General features: G+C 39.4%; 1 protein-coding gene across 13 annotated transcripts in view; it reads left to right on the top strand.

Annotated features, from left to right (window-relative positions):
* The window catches only part of CEP170 (centrosomal protein 170), a 138,506-nt gene that overhangs the window by 99,691 nt on the left and 19,999 nt on the right, over positions 1-18,816 (top strand). For 9 of the 13 annotated variants that reach the window (XM_061624606.1, XM_061624595.1, XM_061624596.1 and 6 more), the window contains 4 exons: positions 7,343-7,577; positions 10,546-10,723; positions 13,223-13,390; positions 14,681-14,769. In XM_061624606.1, coding sequence (XP_061480590.1) covers positions 7,343-7,577; positions 10,546-10,723; positions 13,223-13,390; positions 14,681-14,769 — 670 coding nt within the window. Of the gene's footprint in view, positions 1-3,880; positions 3,932-7,342; positions 7,578-10,545; positions 10,724-13,222; positions 13,391-14,680; positions 14,770-18,816 lie in introns of all 13 variants that reach the window. The other 4 variants (XM_061624602.1, XM_061624604.1, XM_061624603.1 and 1 more) reach the window with 4 other exon arrangements.

The raw sequence follows: 18,816 nt of genomic DNA, 5'->3' as shown, positions 1-18,816 counted from the left end.
GCTTCTGCATATCCATCATCATATTTATCCTGAATTTGGTTTGCCTGGATTGAAACAAGCTTCTATATACCCTTTTACATGTCATAGTCCATAATTTTTCTGCTTTTCTTTTTTTAAAAAAGTAGTTCATTCTAATTTTGTTTTGTAGTTAAAAGAATAATAAACATTACAGAGAAAGAAATAACATCCCCAATGCCCCTCCCTCTGCTCCCAGGTCCCAGCTACATGTTAACCAAAAACATCATGACAGAGATTGCTATGTGTGGTTGGTGGATGCAGACTTTGCTTATTTTTATTTACATGAGAAATAAAGACATACCAAATTTCAGTAAAGCCATCTTCTTGTTGACCATTTAGGGCCCATATTTGTTTGGTGAGTTTTTCCATGAGTGCAGTATACCACAGGTTTTCAATTTTTCAGAAAAAACAAAAAGCTTCTGGCAAAAATGGGATTTCCCCCCAAAAAAATTGTCTAGGTTTTTTGTCCAGGCCTTCACATCTGTAGTGTTTATGGTGCGTATAATTTTGAATTTGGATTGGGATTATGAGAGGCCAGTGATTATTCTCTATAGCAGCCTTTCCCAACCAGTGTGCCTCCAGATGTTGTTGGACCACAACTCCCATCAGCCTCAGCCATTGGCAATGCTGGCTGAGGCTGATGGGAGTTGTGGTCCAACAACATCTGGAGGCACACTGGTTGGGAAAAGGCTGATCTATAGCATCTACATCAGCTAAACTACATAAACAAAACAAGTCACTCTTAGCTTTGGTTCTCTGTTTGACTAAGAATTGCCACATAATCTCATAATAGCCCTGTGAGAGTAGTATGCTATTAAGTAAAAGGCATTTGTAGTTATTTCATTTCATTCAAGGTGGTTTACAACCATAGAAATGTCACAGAAATAATCATGCTATCATCCTATAATGCTACAAAATGCAAAATAATACAAAAACCTTAAACAATAAATGTTACCAAAATAAAAAATATTACAGATACAAGTGTTGCACCAATACAAATTACTAATAAATAAAACCCATATCAGTTCCTTCTACTTCTCACATACACATCCTCTCAGGCTCCTGGCTCTCACCCAGGACTCCATGCATCCATCCTGGCTCTCACCCAGGACTCCATGCATCCATCCTGGCTCTCACCCAGGACCCAAACACAGCTCACCCCCAGAATCTTGCAACAAAGAAGGGACCTGGGAACTGCTTAGTTATGATTGCATTCTGTTGGATACACTAGGACCATCAGAATAGTGGCAAATTCAGAAGTGCAGGGTCCCTTCAAGATAATCAGAGCTAAACCCTTCTCAGATTATATAGAATAATCTGGTCATGTTTGAATACCGCTTTGTTTCTCTATCCTTGTTCATGCCTCCTCCTAAAACAACATATGCCCCTATTAGCTAATCAGCATGAAAGGGGAATGTTTTAGCTACTAAGAAGAGTCTTCTCAGTGACTGCCTCACCTCCTTATCTCTCTGATTGGCTCCATTCATAAGGAAAGGACAAGGAAGTATATTAGACTCTTTTGTCTTTTGCCTCTTTTGTCTTTTGCCTCTTTTGTAGCCAACACACTCCCCTTTCATGCTAATTGGCTCATAGAATGCTGGAGACATAGGGACCCTGCTGGGACCTATCTCCCAAGAAAGTAAAGGGTCTAAGATTCCCTGAAACCCTGGATGAGTACAGCTCTGACAAGACTGCTCCAACTATCATTTAACACTTTTATTAAATTAGTGTTTGGGTTTGGGGTTTTGAAATTGCAGTAAACTTTTAGTAAGGACATCAGAAAATGTTCACTTTGGGCAACATCTAGTAATGTCCACCTGCTTGTGCATTGGGATTTCTTGTCCCCCAGTCCTTCAGTGGAGATTTTGGAAGCACATGAAGGATGTGGTGGAGATGAAGGAAAAGTCGTGGATGCCTGTTTGCATCCTTTTTAATTTACCCACCCTTTAAGTGTAATCTGTCTATATCTTTAGGTGCACAAAATAAGCAAGATCCTTTTCCTTTGCCTGTTGTCATTGCGATGCTGTCATCTGTTCTGCCAAATCATTATCTTTGTTGACTGGAGATGTAAACAGTACTTATTAAAGGATTTTATATCGCAACAACTGGAAATCCATGTTTAATTGAAAAACTGTTTAATATAATTTAACTTATCATGGGATTGCTTGCAGTAAAGGGCAGGCTAGAAACATTTTAAAGAAATAAAATAATTTGTGCAATTCCAAAAACTATTTGAAATAACTTTAAAGTTGTATACAGACACTTTAAATACATATTTTATCTCAATGCATGCATTTCTAAATCTATTTTATCCTAAAATGCACATTTAATGTATTTTAATAACAGTTTTTACCTGAGGATTGCATTGTAAAATTCAGGGTAGTACAAAATAATTATGTTCTGATTTGCACATTAATTTTGAAGGTGTGGATCAGTTCTGTTTGCATTAGATTCTGACAATGAATTCCTCAAGCATCCCTAGAATGGAGTAGAAGCTCTGAGAGCTTCTTGGAGCATAAGGGAGTTGCTCTTCTGTCCCCTCTTGGTGTCTCTTAAACTTGGAAATGGCTGGTTGCCCAGAAGCTCCTGTGGTATCTTTAGAACCTCTTAGGCGATTGTATTCTCCTAGTTTGAGAGACACCTGGAACAACTGGAACAGTGATCTCTTGTGCTCCAAGAAGCCTGAGAGTCTCTTCTCTGTGGCTTCCAAATATCTCTTCCGAGAGAAAATGAGAGCTTGCTTCATTGAACCCTGCAAAACAGCAAACTTACATTTCCCGTTAGAAAAAGCAGAGCAGCAAGTCTTTTGCAGGCTTTTTACACTTCTTCATACTGACAGAACTAAAATGAGCATGAAAAAGGTGCTGCTATGTCCTCTTTCAGACATCATTGGGAAATGGCTCAAAGCCTTCGCAATGACTCTGACTGAGAGGACTATATCGGGAGGGCTGGGTTCCTAAAAGGAGTTGATCCTTCATGATCTGTTTCCTGTATCAGACCTTCAGTTTTGTATCAGACCTCCAATGTGCATTTGTGGAGATGATAAAAGTCTCTCTCTCTCTCTCTCTCTCTCTCTGTGTGTGTGTGTGTGTGTGTGTGTGTGTGTGCGTGTGTGTGTGTGTGTGAGAGAGAGAGAGAGAGAGAGGTGCAATTGGGAAGTGTGTGTATGTGTATAACAGCTGTAGTGGGGGCTGTCTGTAAATGGGAGAGAAGAGTGAAAGGGAGTCACAATTTGATTGGAGGCAGGAGGAAGAGAACTGTGATGGCAATGGGGAGAAAGGGAGATAATAAAAGAAGAGTGCTACTGATGAGGGGGAGAGAGATGTATAAGGCAGTTGTGATGAAGATGGGAAAGCAAGATGATAGCTGGGCCCATGAGCACCTGCACTAAAGGCCCAACAAAAACCTATAGAAAGGCCTGATGGTTGTTTGATAACTGTGTAAAGTTTTCATTGAATATATTTCAATATTTCACAAAAGAAGTAGCTGGAATAACCAATATCCTTATTTTTCAATACTGCCCAAATAAGTAACTTACCTAATGTTTTTCCTGTGAGTGTTTTATAAACTCCAAGTTAACAAAATAAAACTTTGAAACATTGCTAAATGTTTGAACTTTAAACATTTGAACTTTAGACATGTTTATATTTAAATTAGTTTGTGTCCCTGCCTGTGATGTACCTTGATATTTGGATGTCTAAGCTGTATTAAATCGAATTCTCAAAAATCAATTCCACATGTAGGAATTAATGTTTTATTTTCTTCCATGTTTTTTAAACAGTGGAATTAAGTTAATTAACAAAAGCAAATGATTAAAATTGTATGTCTTTATTAATATGATAAACAAATATTTTGTACACAGAGGCATACCGTCTTCTCCCAGGCCCAGATCCTGCTGTTGAAACGTACAGTGGTAGAGTACTAGAAATCATATTTTGTTTCTAAAATTTCACTCCCAAATATTTGGTTTTTTAAAAAACAATTACTTTAAATGCTCATATTGTACAATGCTGGGTTGCAGGACTAGCTCCAAATTTATTAAAGTATAACTTTTTTTTTTAAAGCAAATGATTTATAATTCTGACGAAATGAGCTGGAAATGGGGGGTGTAGTCAGATGAAATTTAAATTATTTTTAAAAATAAAAACCAAGTGGGCCCAACTCATAACAACACTTTGGCCCTCACTGATTGTTTTTGTATTATTTTAGAAATAAGTGCTTTTTCTGCTTATGAAATAAGAAAAAGAATAACCTAAAGTTTGAGAGGGTATATATTCCAATGTGTTGTCTTGCTTATATTTGTAAGGCGCTCTGGGAGCCTTTTTTGGCTAAAGGGTAGGGTAAAAATACTATAAATAATTTAAAATAAAAAACTTGGTTTATTCATTAGAACCTGCATATAAACTGGAAAGAAATCTGGTAATGAAATATTTCTAATTCTTCAACTAATTGTACTGTAATTATACAGCCACATGAGTGGCTGTATACTATAGTCAGCATGGATTTTTCGCATTCTGCAATATTAAATTGAAAATACCCCCATGCCATTCTGATGCTTCCCATACGCTCATTTCAAAACAAAACGTTACAAAACTTATAGTCCTGAACTCAGAAACGCTTGCTTAACAACCTTCTAAAAAAAGGGGGGGGGGACACCCCTTTTGGATGTTTTTCTGTCAGAGTTCTCATAATTTGTTGAAATTACTTGAAAATTAGCTATGTTCACAGAGAACCTGTAATCGTATTACTGACCTTGCCCAATACTCTGACCTTCATCTTCTGCAGTTTAAAAGTTTAAAAAGTACCTGGCTGAATTTTAATTAATTTAAAATTTTTAGCATTGAACTCAATGATAAGTCTGGTCATGCTCAGTAAGAACCAACTGTCAGTGTTCGGAAAGCCAGACTCACAGCTGTTTGGTTTGCCTAATCAGGGGGCCATGCCCAGGCCTTTATTTAACTTTAGACAGTCATGGCTTCCCCCAAAGAATCCTGGGCAGTGTAGTTTCTGAAGGGTGCTGAGAGGAGACTCCTATTCCACTGACAGAGCTCCAGTGGCCAGAGTGGTTTAACAGTCAGCTGCTCTGACTGAAGTTTTGTGAGGGGAACAGGGCATCTCCTAGCAACTCTCAGCACCCTTCACTAACTACACTTCCCAGGATTCTTTGGGAGAAGCCATGACTGTCTCAAGTGAAATAAAGGTCTGGTGTGGATGCAGCCAGGGACAACTTTGGTTTAAATTTGGATGGAAGGCTACATGTGCCTGCTGTAGAATAAAAAGGTAGAGGAAACCCTGAAAAAGAATGATACTGTTCACAATGTTTTCTTTTGGAAAGGAAAGGAGCTTCCCTTCTGCCCAGTGCCCACCCATCCAATCTCCTCCCCTCCCCCTCCCTGCCTTCCTCCTCCCCTCCCTGCCCCTCCCCCAGGTCAGTTTCATTTATCCTAAGCATGATTGCGCAGGAGTAAATCCCACTGAACTCAAAAAGCTTGCAAATGATCAAACCTGCCCTTTCCTCCTCCCTCCTATTCCCTCCCTCTTGCCCCTTCCCTCCCTCTTCCTTCATTCCTCCCTCCCCCATCCTCTTACAATCCCCTCCTCCTCCTTCTCCACCCCTCCATCCTCTCCCTCAGTCAGTTTTACCTATCTTAAGCATGATTGCAGGAAGTAAATCCCATTTAACTCAATGAGCATGCAAATGATCAAACCTGCCCTCCCTCCTCCTCCCTCCCATCACCTCCCTTTTGTCTCTTCCCCTTCCCTCTACTCTCCCCCTCTCCTTCCAATCCCATCCTTTCCCCTCCCCCCTTCCTCCTTCCCCCTCCTCCTCCCCCGTGGTCAGTTTTACCTATCCTAGCCATGATTGCATGGGAGTAAATCCCACTGAGCTCAATAAGCATGGAAATGATCAGACCTGCCTTTCCCTTCCTTCCCCTCTCCTCCCTCTTCCTTCTTCCACCTCCCCTGCCTACTGCATGCTTCCCTCCCCACGGTCAGTTTTACTTATCCTAAGCATAATTGCACAGGAGCAAATCCCACTGAACTCAATAAACATGCAAATTATCAAACCTGCCCTCCTCCCCCTCCTGCCTGCTCCATCCCCCTCTTCCCCTCCCCTTTCCCCTGTGGTCAATTTTACCTATCCTAAGCATGACTGCAGGAGAGTAAATCCCACTGAACTCAATAAGCATACAAATGATCAATCCATTCTCAGCAAACTTGCACAGGATTCCATTTTTTACCTCCCAGATTAAAAAGCAGAGAAATTCACTATTAGGCAAAAAAACTTGCAGTTTAAGAATGTACCTATAGCCATCAGAAATTTCTATCAAACTTTAAAAAGCAGGGAAATTGGGCAGCTATAGTGAATGCACCAGGGGAGAAGGAGACCTGACCTCCTCTCTGAGATATTGTACTGCCCTACAAATTTGTAAAAAATGCAAACACCATTTGGGCTGGTCTTTCACAGTCCAGTCCAATTGCTGTGTAGCTTGGAAGAATTTGTTAACATGTGCCTCTGAGCATATGGTAAGTGGTGGCAAGGTTTTTTGCCTATTAGTGAATAAAGCTTTAGTTCCTTTATTTTGTTTGGGTACTGCTATATTTCCAAAGGCTTGCATTTGTATTAGTCTGGTTAGTTCCAAAACAAAACACGCACGAACCCTAAAAAAAAAACCAAAAGAAAAAAAGAAAGGGCATGGAACACCTTCCCTTCTTTAGCATCTGACCAAAAATTAGCATTTTGCTTGCTATTATGTGTAACTGCTCTTCCTCCAGAAAGTAACATTAGATGATGATTTCAAATCCAATACACTCTTGTAAAGTTTTGGTGGATGTTACCTGACGATTCAAAGTTGAATTTCAAGTGACACAGATTGCTGAATTTTTTTTCATCCTGCAAGTGTTTTATTTCAGTTATGCATATATGTTCAGTGCTTATATTTCCTTACCTCATGGAGGCCTAGGCTTTTTGACAATGGGGAGAATTTGCAGAAAAAGCACAACTTTCTGTATTGGAAAATGACAATGAATTCGGCCCTTAGTCTGATATGTAACATGCTCTAGATAGATTAGCAGCATTCCTATCATATTAACTCACCATTGTACAAAAAGTATTCTTTTTCACATTTTGTAAATTAGCATTTTTTTATTTAACACAATTATAGTAGCTTTCTTTTTAAGCTATAGTCAGCAAACATTTTTGTATGAGGTATTTGGGGTTTAGAATTAAACAACTGGTGTGTTACGATGTTTCTAAAATAATAATTTTATTTATTGCAATAGATACAATAATAATTCTCTTTTAATAATTAAACTAATTTAGTAAATTCAAGATGGAGGCGCTTTCCTACTGATTATGCTTCCACCTCAGAAGATGAATTTGGATCAAACCGTAATTCTCCTAAACATGCCCGTCTACGTACTTCTCCAGCCCTGAAAACTACTCGACTGCAGAGCACAGGAACACCAATGCAAAGTAGCAATATGTTCAAGCATAGGATAAAGGAGCAGGAAGACTACATTCGAGACTGGACAGCTCATCGAGAAGAAATAGCAAGGTTGGCTTTCAAGGGATGATTACTTTGTAAAAGCAACACCTTGTTAGTTAAATCAGTGGCTATTCACTAAATGTTTTGCTTTGTAACTGGGTTTATATTGTTGTGCGCCACCACAGTCACTGAGCAGAGAGAGATCTCCAGGGGTCCCTGCGCTTACCCAGGTTTGGTTTCCTTGGAAAGAAGGTTAGCGGAGACTGTGGTGTCTTTATGAAATATGGTTTATTTACACACATTCCAACCTGAGCTTAAGATGGAGGGGTTCAAAGCATCAGCCGTCCAATAGATCTTGCATTTTCCATCAGGCTTACAGGAGGCACCCGTAAGCCATGGTGCAGAGAGCCAGCCTCTCTGCCTGCTTCCAGTTCCCAGCCTTTCCTTAGACTCAACTCAAAATACAAGCCTCTCCTAGGCCCCAGGAGGTGGGAAGGCTCTCCTGAAGAGTTTCAATAACAATAGGATCTCCCTGGCCCATTCACCAGTTAAGGGGCACTTGATAGATCCATTAACCCACCTGGCCACTCTCTTAGATTAACAAAAGAAACTCATCTGACAGGAGCAGGGTTCTCCACTGCAGAGCCCACCTCCAGGTGCAGGGTTCCAGATCAGAGGCTGGAAGGGCACTCACAGAAATCATCCATCTCAACCCCAACCCCATAACAATATGGTTCTCTCTGCCACAGAAGTATTAACAACTTTCATTACTTTCAGCCAAAGATACTATCATAGTGTTCCCAAATACAGCCATAAACCCCTAATTGTAATAGTGAGTTTCATAAATATGTACAAGTTACTACTATTTAACATTTACTTAGTATCATCTATATGCTAGGATCTCTCAATGTTAATCAAGTAGTGCAATATAACCTGGAGAGTTGTATCCAGTGTTGTGCAAGTAGACTTCCCCTTCCATCCTCAGATTTGCTCTGGAGGGTCCCCAGAGTGCATGGGGGCTGCAGTGCAAAAGAAAGAAAGGAGTAGAAGGTCCCATTCCACATGTACGCACATATAATTGGATATCATCTCAAAGGGATTACATTCCAAATCAAATGTATAAGACAAATGTGAAAGGTAGAGTGAGGATGAGACACAGAGAATTAACTGATGGAAGAAAAGGTGACACTATAATGCTTAAGAATAGGGTTATGTTCTTAAGTAAGGGGAGGTGTTGCAGGGTCTTAAAGGAGAGGGTTTGGAGCTATTGCCTTTGCATTGTGTGATTAAGGTGCAACTTGTAAGGACTGCATAAGTTCTTACTAATATTGCACCCAAGTCACAAATTGTGACTCCATTATAGTATGGTATAGGCAGAGCTTCACACAAAAGGGCAATTCAGTCAATATTTTCTTCCTTTCACTTGTGAGATCACAAGTGGGCCATGTTTTTCTTTTCTGGCTATACCACTTGTAAAGCATATTGACAGAGTTGGGAGAGTCTGTGTGGATAGCATATAAATGGAGGTAAGTGAGGAGGGTCAGGGAGGATGTGCATGAGCCAGAGACCCTCTCAGAATAACCACAGGTGAGAGGTGGAAGCATAGTTAAAGTATTGTACAAAACTAGTACAGCAGACGAGGTGGAATGAGACATTCAGTTTAAAGTCAGGGCAAAATTATTTTGTGTGTTACATATAGTAATGTTTAATATCTGTGAAACTAATTGTGGGACATTCTGAAATGTCAGCTAATAGTGTTTTCCATATCTGAAGCAGAGGAACAGGAACACATTTTAGCATTCAAAGTTTATTAAGAATAGGGATATGGCAAGTATGATTATTCAGCCACGTAAGTGTTTTTATACTCCCTTTTTGAGTATAACATGCAACAGGTAATTTGGAACAATTTATATATCTTTGTAGGTGTTACATCACTGACCTGCTCTGTTCTGTTCTGTTCTGGTATAGAAAGGATAATTGCAATCTACTCTGTATTCATCATTAAACATGATATGCTAAGCATTTCAAGTTAAATGTAATAGGATGGATCCAAAGTAAGAGGATGGTTCATAAGAAAAAGGCACATCCACTTATACAAGGAAAGGGTCTCTCATGCCCCTTCCATCTGCAGTCCTCTCATTGCTGGAGATCCCTACCCTCACCCCCTCAGGACAAGCTTTCTGGTGTATGCAAGGGGCTAAGATGCGAAGGAGGCAGGAAACGATAAAATTCCTTGTTCAAGTACTTGCTAAATCCACAAGAATGTTTTCTAGGGCTATATATACTATCAAAGTACACAAATGTTTCCAGAAATCCCACATTATTTGTATATAATAACTTATGCCTGCTAAATCTATTTGCAGAATTTATGCACAGGATTCTACCCTGTCCCCTGCAAGACCACAATTTCTTGCTGCTTAAAAACCAGGGAGCGGGGTGTTGTTCTTAATCATCTCATAGTATTAAAAAAAATCTGAGGAGGAGCAAACAGACAGTTTGGGTGAGACCTGATAATGGAGAAGGGTAGGAGCATTTGTGGAGCTTAGCAAAAGTATTGCAGGCACAGACAATGGAAAGGAAAGCTATGGGAGCATGGAATAACTGTTGCATCATGAAGGATGAGGATGGTATATGTGTGGAAATTTATGGCGTTTTTACAGAAACTTCTTGGTTAACTATAAGCCACTGTAATTTTCCCTGGTTGAAACTATGTAAATAACCCATTTGCACATAATAAGATGTGCAGCCATGGATTTCAGTTATTTAAAATATGGAGATAAATTTCATACAATTATAGTAAAAGAATGATGGGGTACTGGGCACGGTCAAGTTTATTAATTGCTATATCTTGTAGCTACTGGAGGAAACAAAGCTTGAAGTTATTTTAGACACCGGTATCTACTATAGTTATGGTTAGAAGAAAATATTGAAAATTGAAGCATGCTTCATATTGCACAGAACAGCAATTTAGAGCTTTGAGGTTGATTCTTTGGGATAAATTGTGCTTAGGCTATGATGCTGTGTTAACCATTAACAGGATCAGTCAAGACCTGGCTCTCATCGCACGGGAAATCAATGATGTAGCAGGAGAGATAGATTCGGTGACTTCATCAGGCACTGCTCCTAGTACCACAGTAAGCACTGCTGCCACCACCCCTGGCTCTGCCATAGACACTAGAGAAGAGGTAGGAGATCTTCATGGAGAAATGCATAAGGTTCTTTTCTTTTTCTTTATCCTTTTGACATAATTTTAATTATTTCCACTTTTGTGTGCACTCAGTATTCTCTTCCTTTACTTTTAAGATTACCTATCCTTTGGGGGGGGGGAATCATCCCAGTAGCTAATGAACACATTTATTCGTATGGCCAATGCAAGCACAATCATAGTGTGAACACATAGTCACATTATTTATTTATTTATTTTGAATGTGAGACCTTGTGCTTATCTCTTTATCATAGCCACAGATGCAAGTGAGTAGTATCTAGATGCTCCATAATGAAGATAATTCCTTAGGCATGTGTTTCTATACAGTAGGGCCCCGCTCATACAGCGGGTTACGTTCCGGACCCCCGCTGTAAAGCGAAAACCGCTGTAAAGTGGATCCCATTGACTTACATTGACCAAAATGGCGCCCAGCGGCAAAAAAGCACCATAAAAGCGGAACAAGCACTGTAAAGCGGGGCCTTTCTACAATTCACAACCACTGTATTAGCAGAACGCTGTAAAGCGAAGCGCTGTAAAGCGGGGCCCTACTGTACAGGCAGGGATTTTTGTGTTAGAACTCACTGGCACAGAGTACCGGCACCTCTTTTTTGGTTGCCAGTGGCTGGCACACAGCATTCTTACCAAGGCATGAGTACCGGCACCTCATATTTTTTACCCCAAAACCACACTGCATACAGGTATTACAAAATATATATGAGGTGATGCATGTTCAGTGGTCTTAGCTGACCCTGAACTTTACTGAGGTTTTAAATAATTTACTCACTGATTCTAAGCTCTCCTTAATAAATTATAAACAACCTAAATTAGCATGGTCTCCTACTGCAGTTTGCTATGCCTTTCTCTAACATACTACTTCTGTATGCAGACTTGCATGTTCAGGTCACTGTTGGAAACTTCAGTGAGTGTATTTTAAAATATATACAGTCAATTCTTTTGAATGATATTACTGTTTGTCTTTTTTCTTAACTGTTTGGTTTGATTTCAGGGTTGGCAATTTCCAGAGGAAATGTAGTTTTAGGAGAAGGGCAATAAACACCACTTTTCCCTCAGGAAATATCATACTAAAAAAAGCTGTTGAAATATATTTATCAATTTGATAACAGCTCTTTGGTATAGTTGCCTCCATTTATCTTTAAAAGAAATGAAAGTAGAATAGTCAAATGCATATTGAACCATTTACACATTTACATTTACAAATTTACATTACACATGGGCATTCATCCTAAGGTGATGGCAGAAAATAATGGGGGGGGGTGTTAGGGGAAGAAACCAAAGAATGCACAGAAACATTTCTATAGAGTAGCAAAAAACAAAGAAGTTAAAATGACACCCACACTAGTTCTTTGAATAAGAATGTAACAGTCTTACAACTCAGTCACTGGCACAGAAGTGTTCATATGACTGATACAATGTAAATAGTATAAAGTTTGCTAATGATTCTCGGAAGTTCTGTTGCAGGATGTGCTGGGAATGTGGCAGTCCCTACTCCTTGAAGCTGCTGCTTACTTTTCCAGTAAAAGTACACTGATACACTGTTCCCAGGAGTATACCAGACATGTGAGCTGGTGGTTAGACTACCTGAATCACTTCTTAGAATCAGATTCTAATGAGATAATATATTTCCAGTGACAACAAAGAGATAGAATCCAGATTTCTGTCTGGTGCATACCTATGGAACAAAAGAGGTTTGAGAAACAAAATTTTGTGTTATGGTTCTTAAGTTCTTTTCCCTTGCTGATCAGGAGTGCTAAATCCAGGAAACAATCTCATCATAGTAAATACAATGCCAACCCTGAATATTTTCTCTTCGTCTGTTGTGTTGTTCCTCTTGATTTATTTCCGCTTCTTGTACATAAGACTTGGTTAACAACATTATGTTCTATGTACATTTTTGTGAGTAATGGGGTACGTTTTATGAGTAAGCAATGTAATTTTACTGTGCTCATGTTGGTTTCTTTTTATTATTTCCTAGCCATACTAAGCTTCTGCTAATGTAAATATGCATTTTCTCTGAGTTAGATGCTGTTGACTTTACATTATTACTAAATAAGTATGAACCCCCTTTTTCTTTTGTTCAGCAGTAACATACCACTATTCCATTTTTAATCTAATATCTATTTCTGTACTATCTTATCTAAAATAATTAATGACCGTCTGACAAAATTTAATAAAATCTTTTGTTTTATAGTATATAAGAAAAAGGTATACTCAAGTTATTGGGTGGTATTCAGTGTCGGTCATTCTAAAAATAGACCTGTTGAAGTTAATAGACATTACTAACTTGGGTTCATAAATGTTAATGAGTCAACTCTGAGTAGGACTTAGTTGAATACAACCCATTATTTTTATTTCTTCTGTACTTTAGTGATGAACGCATCTGAACTGATGAGTGTTATAATGCACCTCTCTGGGTGGTTTCAACCTGAAGCTTTCTCATTAATTTGATATGTGTATATACATATATATATATATATTCTAAAAATTTCAGCTTGTTGACCGTGTATTTGATGAAAGTCTAAACTTCAGGAAGATTCCTCCAGTAGTAAATGCTAAAACACCAGATGGGAACACTCGACCGAATGATTCTAAACCACAGCCAGCAGACCTGCCTGAGCCCCCCACAATTACACGTCGTCGAACATGGAGTAGGGATGAAGTAAGTATTTGCCATGGTTTACTGAGTGAAAGACTACTAACCTTACTAGTTTTGGCATTAAGTACTAAATTGCTATGGTATGAACTGCCCCAGTTAGAAAGAGGCATTGTGTGGAATCTCCATTCTGGATCCTACCATTTGTTTATTTTTCTATACATATACACACACACCATAGGCAGCTTCTATTAAGACAGAGGCAGGGATTTAGGGTTAGTGAGGCAGAGTTCATAAGGCTGAGGAAGAAAAATTTGGAATGAGGTATCAGGTTTTCCTTGTTTGCATTATCATATTTTATCATTTAGTATCCCATTGTTCTTCCAGGGAGCACAAGGTGGGTTAGATGAGGCTATTCCATTTTATCCTTGGAACAATCCTGTGAATGAGGTTAGCTGAGATATACTGGTCCAAAGCTGCATATCGAGCTTCACACCTGAGTGAGAATTTGTACCCACTTGTGTCTAAATCTGGCTTTTTCAAATCTGTTCTTACTTTTCATCTTGCTTTTGTTCAAGTGTAGAAATAGAACAGGCTAGAGGATTGTTTTTGCTGCTGTTGGTGGTGTGGTATGTTTGAAAGTTCAAACTATCAGTGTGGCCCATCAGAGGAAAGGAGAAAATGCACTTTAAAAACAAAGGAAAAGACTAAACAGTGAACCAAAATGTCTTGAAATATAAGATTCTCTCACTCTCTCCTCACTCCTCCATGTCTCCACATGAAGGGCACAAAGGAGGATTCCTGGTAGGAATTCCAATGTATTTTGTATGTGTTTGTTTTCTGCTGTTGAGGCTTAGGACAAAGCATAGGGCATCTCATTGGCCATTAGATATTTCACAGCTGGATTTAAGATGTTTGATTCTGCAGCTCACATAACAGACTCTTTACTTGTTTAATTGAAATAATCATAAATTCTCATTTGAACCTTTTCTGTATATTATTTTGATTATTGGAAGCCCTCTTGTTTTTTAATATTAACAATAAATGAATAAAATACTGATATAGCTACCAGGTATTTGACTATAGCCAGCTTGAGTCAGTTCATATTTTTCCATATGTGAATGCGCTTTTATATTTCAACAAAGCTATCAAAAGCAACATTTTTGACTAAAGATAATTTTCATATGTTGATATGTTAAATGAATCAAAAAGATTTTGTGTTCTAGCTACAGTTGGAAGTACCATGAGAAGAGTTGTTTAGGAAGAAGTAGTCTGGATGTTCTAACTTAGATTTTTAGAAAATATTTTGAAAACTGTATTATTTAAATGAACAGTTGTCTTTTCCAAATATTTCAGGTTATGGGAGATACCTTGCTGTTGTCCTCAGTCTTCCAGTTTTCCCGGAAGATTAGACATTCTATAGATAAAACAGCTGGTAAAATCAGGTAATCTGTGCTCCTCATCAGTAAATCCTCATGCAAAAAATATTTGTAAAATGTTGATGTTCATTTTGACTGCAGCTCATGGTTCCACTGAAATGAGTGTAAATCCTCAGTTTCCCTTAATACGACTAGATTGATCCTGCTTGTCTTTTTTTTCTTTTAAATGTATATTTTATTGAACAATTACAATGAACTCCTTTACACTAGTGGTGAAAAGGGGAGAGCTTACATTGTTAAAATACTCTTGGTGAACTTGCAGTGACCAGCAAAATATTTGAGTTTTAAAACAATCTAATGATCAAGTCACACTGAGCTAAAAAGAGGACTATGCTTGGATCCTATGTGCAAAATAAATAAAAAATAAAATCTAGTATGTAGGTCCAGATGGCACAGTTGATTTCCATATCACATGTGGGACATTGATTGCAGAGTTTGTCTTTTTCCCCTTCAGTTACACCCTATGCAAATGAAATGTCTAGCAGAGTACAGGCACCTGGAAGGGAAGATCCTACTTACACAAAAAAACCCACACAGATGCACACAGCTGATCTCACACTGTGTACACTATTGTCCCTGGCAAGATGCTGTTGTGTTTTGCAAACTTCAAAGAGGTAAAACAGATGTTTAACATTGTAATGATTTATCACACTAAAGATGGGTTAAAATGCACCATGTTTACAAAAAAAGAGAATGTGGGGGGGGGAAACATTCTGAATTTTCCTGCTCTGCTATCATCAGCATTTTTAATTAGACCTGTCACTTTGCACTGTAGCAACTACATCTTGCTATAAATAACACAGCTGTACATTGGTGAAGTTATGAATGAGTCTTTGGGTGGTATTCAACTAACTTTTTAGGCTAGCTCAAGGATTAGCACTAGTACAAGGGGATTTCCCCCTCTCTACTTCCCCTTGTACATGCCCCACACTGTCCCAAAATCTGCAGAACAGATTTAGGGGGTGCTTGGGGAGGAGGAGGAAGAGAGAGAAAGGAAGAAAGTTCTGTCACAAGGAGAAATCCTTGCATTGATGGGACATTAGCGCTATGTTGAATACAATCCTTTATCTTCATCTTCAACCTGATTCCATTTGGAGAAGTTCCAATGCCAATTTTCCTCTAGCATCCTACTATAATAAAATATTTCCTTTGTCTTTAAGGCTACTTCTCTTTTACCAAATGTACTGTTCTCTCTGTCAAGGTTTTTCACATCTCTTCCTACATTTATGCATTAATTCTTGCTGATCCTTCTGGCTATATCTCCTCCTTCCTCCTTCTGTAAAGTACTGTTTTTCTCCTTAATTTACCTCATTTCAACATCCCCTGTATCTTACTGGAAATAAAAATTGAAACCAACAGGGGAAAGGAAAATATGTAAAAATCAGTACTATGCCACCTTCTTCTAGTAGGATGCGTCTGCTAGATCTTGGTTTCCTCTGCAAGTGGGCCTTCCATTCACTGAGGAGGGGCAAGTCTGGATCCAACCCACTAGTATTCCGCAGATATTGATATTCCAACTCATAAACCAAATCAGTTTTTGTCTATATATGAACACACACCACACTAACTTACAGTAATTAAAATGAAGTAATGAAACAAAACACTTAAACATGAGAGGGCCCATGTCATCTGTTCAACACCTGAAAAACACCTTTCAGGTAAGGACAACAATCCTTTTTCTGAAGGTGATAAACATATGACATGGTGGGATGTACCTCCCAGGTTGGACTATTTATTTATCAATCAAAGAAGTTGCCTCCCAAAGGTTGCCTCTGCAGAACCATTTTTATCTATTCTGTAATGGTAACAAATGTTGGCATGGCCTATGTGGCCGCCCTGCATACTTCATGAAGAAGTGTGTTTACTGAAAATGCTGCAGAAGTAGCCACCGCCCTTACTGAATGCACTACTACATGCTGTGGCACAGGCAGCTACTGTAAATCATGCTAAAACAATACTCTAATCTATCTTGACAACATTGAGCCTTAAGGTTAATGGATTAAAGGATACAAACATTGAGTCTGTTACCCTAATTGGTCTTGTTCTATTAATGTAAACTTCCAATGCTCTCCTTACATCTAAAGAGTGCCAAACTTTTACCTTTGGGTGTGAAGGGAATGTACAAAATGTTGGCAAAGTTCTCGCTGTCAATGAAAAGAGTTAACTTTTGGTATATAGGAAAGATCTGTTCCCAGCACTACTCTGTCTGAGTGGAAAATACAACATAGGTGTTGTGCTATTGACAGAGCTGCAAGGTCAGACACTCTTCTTGCTGTTGTGTTTGCTACCAGGTAATGAATCTTGTAGGACAGGAGTCTCAAAGGCAGTTTCCCTAGTGGCTGAAAAAGAAAGTTTTTGTAATGCTTGCAACACCTTGTGGAGATCCCATGTTGGAAATCTATGAGTGACTAGTGGGCACTGTAAAAATGCTACCCTCAAAAATCTTTTCACCAACAGATGTGAACCCAATGATTACGTTGACTATATATCAAAACTGATGAAATTGCTGATGCTTTGCATGTTAATGTAGCCGGTTTAAGCCCCATTAACAAACCACATTGTAGAAATTCTAGCAACAGTTGTATGGAAACATCCTCCAAACTCAATTGGTGTCTAGATAACATGGAAGTCTTTTCAGCAACAGTTGATTGATAAATTCTTAAGGTGGATGGTCGTCAGGAAACTATTTATCACTTGGTCTGTGAAACCTGCTTCTGTCAATTCACCCCACTCAACAGAATCGGTGTAAACATATAAAGGAGCTGATAAGGCAAACTCACCAAAGCATCCACTGCCTCTGGACAAACAAACTTTGAATAAAACCTCAGCATCTGCCGATTCTGGAGAGATGCAAACAGGTCTAGATACATTTGATCAAATGTCACTTGAAGTTGATGGAACACATTTGTTACTAACCTCCATTTTTCTGCTTGCATCTGTCGCTTGCTCAGCCAATTGGCCTGGATGTTTACATCACCTTTGATGTGCTCCGCCATTATCAACTCCATGTTGGATGGCATCCAATTCATTAGAAGAGATGTCTCTTCTTGAAGACACATAGAACAAGTCCCTCCTTGTCCAAATTAGGAAATATTCTGGCAAAATGATGGACTAACCTTGCTGCCGTGAGCTCCAACCTATTGATGCTATGCCTCAGGTTGTTGTCTATCCAACAGTCTTGCATAAATTGTCCTTGAAATGCACCCCCCAGCCTGCCAGATTTGCATCTGTTGTGATCACTGACCTGACATTCTCTTCCAGGGGCACTCACCTGATCAGATTCTGCTCTATGGTTCACCATAGTGGTGAGCGGTGCAAGGCTCCTAACAGTGGAACAGTCATGTGCTTTTTGAGAGCTATAGCCCTTCGGTATCACAACAGGAGCTATTGAAGCAGCCTGGTGTGATTATGTGCCCAAGACAACAGCTGTATTGTTGAAATCAGGAGACCCAACATTTTGCCTAATACATCAGATCTGTTGTTCCCACCCTGAGCAGTTGTGTCACATCAGCTGAATATTTGACCTCCACTCTGGTGACACTGAAAGCACACCCTTCTGGTTGTCTATAAGGCCCCCAGATGGACAATGGTGTGAGATGGCATGAGATTGCTTTTTTTGTAGTTCACCACAAGTGACCTCATTCCGAGAAAATGTCCCTGGGTGCTGCCTGCAGAGGTAGTGACCTCAAGAGGAGGCCGTCCAGATATGAATTCACATGGAGGCACAAAGGCTATAGGAGTGCCTTCTACCAACTTCAGCTGGTAAGACAGCTGGGCCGTTTCTGGACCAGGATAGTCTGACCACTGTTGTCCATGCACTGGTAACCTCCAGGCTGGATTACCGTAATGCACTCACATGGAGCTTCCCTTGAGGTTGGTCCAGAAGCTGCAGCTGGTGCAAAATGTGGTGGCGCAACTGCTCACTGGGGCAGGGTATCACCAACATGTCACCCCACTGCTGAAAAAATTGGACTGGCTGCCCATTAATTAGCAGGCCAAGTTCAAGGTTCTAGTTTTGGTGTAGAAAGCCCTATGCAGCATGTGACCAGGATA

Source organism: Rhineura floridana, chromosome 4 (genome assembly GCF_030035675.1).
Source record: "Rhineura floridana isolate rRhiFlo1 chromosome 4, rRhiFlo1.hap2, whole genome shotgun sequence".
Classification (NCBI taxonomy): Eukaryota; Metazoa; Chordata; class Lepidosauria; order Squamata; family Rhineuridae; genus Rhineura; species Rhineura floridana.
Note: the sequence above shows the minus strand (reverse complement) of the source record. Positions and strands in the feature narration are given on the sequence as shown.